General features: G+C 39.7%; 1 protein-coding gene across 1 annotated transcript; it reads right to left on the bottom strand.

Moving 5' to 3' along the window:
- Positions 1-586: 586 nt before the first annotated feature.
- LOC109210482 lies at positions 587-5,297 on the bottom strand. The gene is made up of 3 exons (XM_019373905.1): positions 4,815-5,297; positions 3,719-4,685; positions 587-651 (listed from the first exon to the last, which is right to left on the bottom strand). The coding sequence occupies exons 1-3, from the start codon at positions 5,295-5,297 to the stop codon at positions 587-589; spliced, it is 1,515 nt and encodes a 504-aa protein (XP_019229450.1).
- Between the last annotated feature and the right edge of the window lie 1,598 nt (positions 5,298-6,895).

The raw sequence follows: 6,895 nt of genomic DNA, 5'->3' as shown, positions 1-6,895 counted from the left end.
TACTAATTTCTGTTTCTTCGTTCTTTTTCGTACCCACCCACTACCCAACCCCCTCACCCCTACCCCCCCCCCCCCCCCTAAAAAAAAAATATTTTCTAAATATATTTTTCAGTTTTAATTTTTTTATTTATCGGTTTAAAGGTTCAAAATTTTACAAGTTCTAAAATTATGAGTTCGGAGGTTTATGTGTTTGGAACTTTACAGGTTTAGAAATTATAAAGTTTACGGGTTCGAAATTCCGCGGTTTTGAAAGTTTAGCGGTTCGAAAGTTTATGAAATTTGTGGGTTCAGAAGGTTGTTGGTTTGAAAGTTTATGGCTTCATGTTTATTGTATCTAAATTATTTATGAATACTCTTGAGAAGTCATTTTCCTTAATTTGCGTACCAAACACCGGAAAATAAATAAGATTACTACTTGTTTTTCAAGAAAACATTTTCCGTTATACCAAACACACCCTAGGTGTTAGTAATTTGTGTTCCAAACCAAAAAATCGGAGAAGAAAAGAGTTATTAGTTCAATAAAAGAGAACATAAATAATTTCCGAGATCACAAGTTGCCTGTGTGTCCTTAAGGAATTTAATCCTCTCACTGTTGGACCAGGTTATGGATTACTTCCTCCCAGGATAGAACGGAAAAACTATTCTGTAATACTGGCAATCGAAATTACAGAACTTCAGCGAATTCAACAAATGGAGCAAATCAAACTTGATACTTAGTTTACGTGAAAAAATAATGCAACAATGTAGAAAAGATGTGAGAAGTTTTCATATTTTCCACGAATGAAAAATTAAGGCTAAGCCTCTAAATTTATAGACAATGAAAGTGTGAGATGAAGAGATGCAACCCAAAAGGTGCCTCTTCCATTTTCCATTCACACCCTTTACAGAAAAATTCAACAATCCCCCACATGAATGAGGAATGGACATATGTGTAAAAACATGCATGAAAATACTGTGTGATTCGCACGTAAGGATTAATCGCATCTGGATAAGTAGGTTTCCCTTTGAACTTTTCGTAGTGAACATATGTCAGATATACTTGGTCAATTGGTAGAATTGATATCTTTGAACCGTCGAGCTTTGGTGTATACCTAGACAACCATAAGTCATACAATCAACCCTTAACCGTCTTTGGTTCTCATTGTTGTGTTCGTTTCAACCATGAACACCGCCTGGTTTCATAAGTGCATAGAGAATTGGCCTTACGAATTCTCCTTGAAGCGGCTTACACTTCCACTTACATAAGTGATCCCTAAATGTGTTATTCCGTAGATGTATTATTTGATATACCCCATATCAAACTTAGAAACCATTAAAAGCCTTAATGTTTTATCCTTGGTACTGAACATTGTCTTATCATAAGAATGGACCAAAATTTTATTTGACAATGTTGAACCATCATTAATGACTTTGTTTGATCTCCTTGAACCTAATCTTGCGATCTCCAGTCTTCTAGGTAGAGTTACTGCCATAATGACATGTCCTCCGCCATAGTCCATTCTCCTCGATGATGTTTCAACTACCTCTCTAGTTAGACCTTTTGTAAGTGGATCGACACATTATCGCTTGACTTCAAGTAGTCAATTGTGATAACTCCCCTATAGAGCAGTTGGCTAACAGTTATATATCTTCGTCGTATAGCGAGATTTTTCGTTATACATAACGCTCGCAGCCCTTTCTATTTCCGCTTGACCAACGCAATGTATGCATATAGATGCCAATATTTTGGGCTAAGATGTAATTTCGAAGATATTCAGTTTGTTCATCCGCCTTGTCTAAGGCTATAAACTCAACCTCCATTGTAGAGCGGCAATGCACGTTTGTTTGGACTATTTCCAAGACACTGCTCCTCCACTGATTGTAAAAAATATCCACTTGTGGATTTAGTTTAGGTTGATCTGGTGATTGAATTTCCATCACTATATCCCTCAATAACCGCAGGATACTTATTATAGTGCGATGCATAGTCATGGATATATTTTAAATATCCCAAAATTTATTTTATTGTCATGATAGTTCAATGCGAACTTCCTTAAGTCGTAGACTAATACATCTCGACTTTCTATTGCGTATCAGATTATTGACTATACTTAATGTATTAATAGTATATTATAACAACAACTGGAATGATTGGCATCAGTTGTGGCCACAACCTTTTAATATATAGCACATTTCGCCAATCACTCCACATTTTCAAGCATTTATATGCTATTATTCATACGTCTATATGGTATGCAAATTATAACACCTTCATTCATGAAACAAATCCAACTTGCAATGCATTTTCGTTATGTTCATTGGTTGGTTCACCTTATTATAGACCAATGTATAAATACATTCGTTCTTGAACAACCATGTTTATATAAAACATACAAACACGCTTTTCATGAAAAGCCACAGCCTTCCAGATGACAACTTTTTCATAAAAGAGCTAAACATTATAAATGTTCAAGAAAGAACAAATCGTTTTTGGAAAGGCACGTAAACAACTTTCGAATTTGTGGTTTCATCACTAGTCATCATTAAGAATGAACAAGTAATGAATTCACCGATGATCATATCAATATCCACTAAGGATTGGTGGGTTAAAAAATCATATCATTTAGACATTACGTCTAATATTGATTTTTGTCATGTATAGCTAAGAGCCCCCACATTTCAAATATTTCATCAACATGTCATCCATATATAATCAAATAATGACTATATGATTTGAAGTATTCTTAACGTAAACTTGTTTGTTTACACTCTTTAATTTTGAAACTATTTGACAATATTATTTAGTCAAATCTTACATGTCATTTTTGGGTGCTTGTTTTAGTCTGTAAAGTGACTTAACAAGTCGGCACACCTTTTTTTTTCCTCAAGAACCACGAACCCTTCAAGTTTTTTCATGTAAATTTCTCCCTCTAAATTTAAGAAGGTTATCTTCACATCAATTTGATGGGTTACAAGACCATACACTGTACCCAATGCTACTAACATCCATATATACGTAATACTCATAACCGACGAGTATGTGTTAAAATAGTCAAGGCCTTCTCGTTGTTTATATCCTTTGACAATAAGTCTTGCCTTATACATGTCAATAATGCCATCATCTTTTATTTTCCTCTTGAAATCCATTTGGAACCCAATAGTTCATTCCCTAGAGTAAGATCAACTAACTCCCAAGTATGGTTATTTAATATGAATTCTATCTCACTATTGACTGCTCTTTCCGAGTAAGACGTAACTTCTCTCAAAGTTTGAAGCTCATTTTCCAACAAGAATGTCAGAAAGTCTGATCCAATGGAAGTAGTTGTCCTTTGACGTTTACTACGTGTTGGATTCACCTCATTATGTGTACTTTCCTTTGCTTCTTCCCGAGGTCGCTTAGATATTTCACTAGACGACTCACATTCCTTTTTATACGGATAAATATTCTCAGAAATTCAGCATTATCCGATTCGATTACCGTATCAATATGAACGTCGAGATTTTCTGATTTATGAACCAGAAAATGATATGCCTTACTATTTGTTGTATATCCTATGAAAATACAATTAACGGTTTTCGATCCTATCTTTATCCTTTTGGGTTTAGGAACTTGCACTTTTGCCAAACACCCCCACACTTTAAGATAATTCAAGTTGGGTTTCTTTCCTTTTTATTTTCACACGGAATAGATTGTGTTTTGCTATGGGGAACTCGATTGAGTATTCGGTTAGCTGTAAACATAGTTTTTCCCCATTTTCAGTTCCTTCCATGGGCAACTCATCATCAGAAAAGGTGATCTTGTTCACCTCAAATATTTTGTTGGTGATCTTCTCCAGGTGGTTCACTGAAATTTTATCAGGGACATGAGCTTCGTTCAAGATTTTCATCAGGGCCCGACGATGCTCATCTGAATGGATTAATAATGACAGCAAGGAAATCTGAGCAGGAGTCTTTCCTAATTGCTCCACGATGGAGTAATCTTGTACTTTCATTTTCCTCAGAAACTCCTCCGCTTCTTCCTCAGTGACTGCTTTCTTTACTAGAATTGAATTATCCTTGGATACCTTGGCTTTTCTCAACTCTTCCGGGGCAAAGCATCTCCCGGAACGAGTTAGCCCTTGGGCCTCATTGACTTCTTCTTTCACTTCTTTCCCCTTGTAAGTCACTGTCACCCGTTCATAGCTCCAGGGGACAGCCTTGGTGTTGATTACCGGCAACTGGGTTACAGGCTTGATGATGACAGGGTCCGTGCAGGCACCCTTCACAATTAAGATAGGCCTGTTTGCCAATCCTGGCACAATCACTTTTGACTTCGTATCACTTGTGGATCTCTTTTCAACTACCACAGAAGGTTCACCTTTTGTCATGCTTAACTTGTTCACCGCTCCTTTAACCATTGGTTTTGCGATACTTTTTCCTTTGGTCGGCTGGACCTCGCTGGATCGAATCATCATAACAGATTGCGATGGCTTCTTGGGCTCCCCACCTTTGTGTACTATCTCGATCATATTCATTCCCTCATGAACTGGTAATGAATTCTGGTTAATATTGGGTGCCTCCGGGGTTTGGATTTCAATACGGTTCGTGTCAATGAGTTCCTGGATGGCATTTTTCAGGTGCCAGCACTTCTCCGTATCATGCCCCGGAGTTCCAGAACAATATCCGCAGCTCACGGAGTAATCAAGATTCTTGGGAGGCGGATTCGGCTATTTCGACTCAATTGGCCTCAGCATATCCAACTGCATCAATCTATGGAACAAACTAGTGTAAGACTCCCCCAACGGGGTGAAACTTCCGCTGCCTCTCATTCTTGAATGTTGAATTGGGTCGGAAACCTGGACCGGGAGGGTTTCGGTAGGCTCGGGGAGGTGGGTAAGCATTTTGTGGAGCTGGGTAGGTGTTTTGTGGTACTGGGGGCGCCATTGTGGTTGGGTATATGACTGGGCATGGTGGACAGAGATATGAGGGTCTGGTGACGGGTAGTAATGTTGGTGTGGATTATAGAGGTTTTGGGCGTAGGCTCTGTGATAGGGTCGAGGCTGGGTATAATGGTGTGACGGGCCCCTAGGTCCAAACCATGATCCTGAATCAACTGTAGCCACATCTTCTTTCTTTTTCTTTCCAATCACTCCTCCGGTGCCGTTTTGGATGGCTTGGGTGGTTGTTTTGATGGCCGAGTAGCTCATGATTTTGCTTGACTTAAGACCTTCTTCCACCATGCCACCCATCTTCACTACCTCATTGAATGACTTGCCTATGGCTGATATCAGATGGCCAAAGTAAATGGGCTCCAAAGCTTGTAGAAAATACTCCACCATTTCGTTCTCCTCCATCGGAGGGTTGACCCTTGCCGCTTGTTCTCTACAGAGAAAACCATATTCTCTGAAACTTTTGCCTGGCTTCTTTTCTATCTTAGTTAGAGACAATCGATCTGGAACAATCTCGATGTTGTACTGAAAATGACGTGCGAAAGCTTGGGCCAAATCATCCCAAGTATACCATCTGTTATGATCTTGACGTGTATACCACTCTAACGCTGCGCCACTCAAACTCTGGCTGAAGTATGCCATTAGCAACTCATCTTTTCCACCCGCTCCTCTCATCTTACTGCAGAATCCCCTCAAGTGGGCCACCGGGTCCCCGTGCCCGTCATATAAGTCGAATTTAGGCATCTTGAATCCCACGGGCAACTGAACATCGGGGAATAGACACAAATCTTTGTAGGCCATGCTCACTTGCCTCCCAATCCCTGAATGCTTCTGAACGATTGTTCTAGGCTTTTTACTTTCCTGAACATCTCCTCCTGCTCTGGGTTTTTAGGTGGTTTTTCAGTCTCAGTTGGGAAGTCGAAACGGGGAGTGTAGGGGTAATGATCTGGGGCCTTGAAAGTGGGCTCCGGAGGATAGTAGTGGGTATCTGGAGCGGGGAATGCAGGCTCACTAGAGGATCGGTGGTGGGTAGCTTGTGGAGGGGGTACAAAAATAGGAGCAGATGTCGGAGCAGGGTATGAGGTTGTTTTGGCTGGTAGAGGATGGAAAATTTGGGCCGAAGTACCTGGGTAATTGTGGTGAGGGGTGAATCCTGGTGCGTGTTGTGGGGAAAGATCAACAGTACTGGGCATTTGGGCTTGGTCCAGTGGTGGAATGGAAGTAGGGTTTTCTTCATAGTTGGTACGGAATGAAGGTGGAGTGTGTCCCTTAATCCAGGCCTGATACATTTCCGCCATCTGATGCCTCAGCCTTCGGACTTCCTCTTTCAGTTCCGACTCCGATTCAACAATTTCCCTTGGTGGGTCTACAACTCCTGTGTCTGTTTCTTTACTAGCCATGACTATCTGGCGCTTTGACCGGGTGTTGTATGGATGACTTGCCAGGATGCCAACAAACTAACCACCTTCCTATAATTGGAATAAAGATAACAGAGGAAAACCACACAAAACTACCATGTTAGCGTTAGGGCATTTATCAGATAATAATATCACATTACGTGCAATGCACCTAGCAACAGTTAGCGGTTCTACAATGGCTTTGAGGGTCACAGGGTCATATGGCATCATCCCAATTTTGTTCATTTCAATCTTCTCTTTTCTTTTTTTTTATCGCTCTTTTCTTTCCTCTCATTTCTCATGTCCCACAACTTTATTCTCTTTTTTTTTCTCTTTTTTTTTAAATGATGATTCGATCGAACCCTATGTAGGTTGCCTACGTATCATGTCCCTCATGAATCAGATCAAGCATAATTCTGGAAAAATGATGGAAAATAAACTAAAAATAAAATCTTTTTGGGATTTTTCATTAGAAATTTTTTTCGGCATTAAAATACATTGGAAGTACGATAATGAAAGACCTGACAGACTCAACTACACTACGACAGACTCTGACACTACCTAAGGGACTCAATACTCATAGACAAGACA

This window comes from Nicotiana attenuata, unplaced genomic scaffold (assembly GCF_001879085.1).
Source record: "Nicotiana attenuata strain UT unplaced genomic scaffold, NIATTr2, whole genome shotgun sequence".
Lineage (NCBI taxonomy): Eukaryota > Viridiplantae > Streptophyta > Magnoliopsida > Solanales > Solanaceae > Nicotiana > Nicotiana attenuata.
This window is presented reverse-complemented; position numbering and strand designations above follow the sequence as displayed.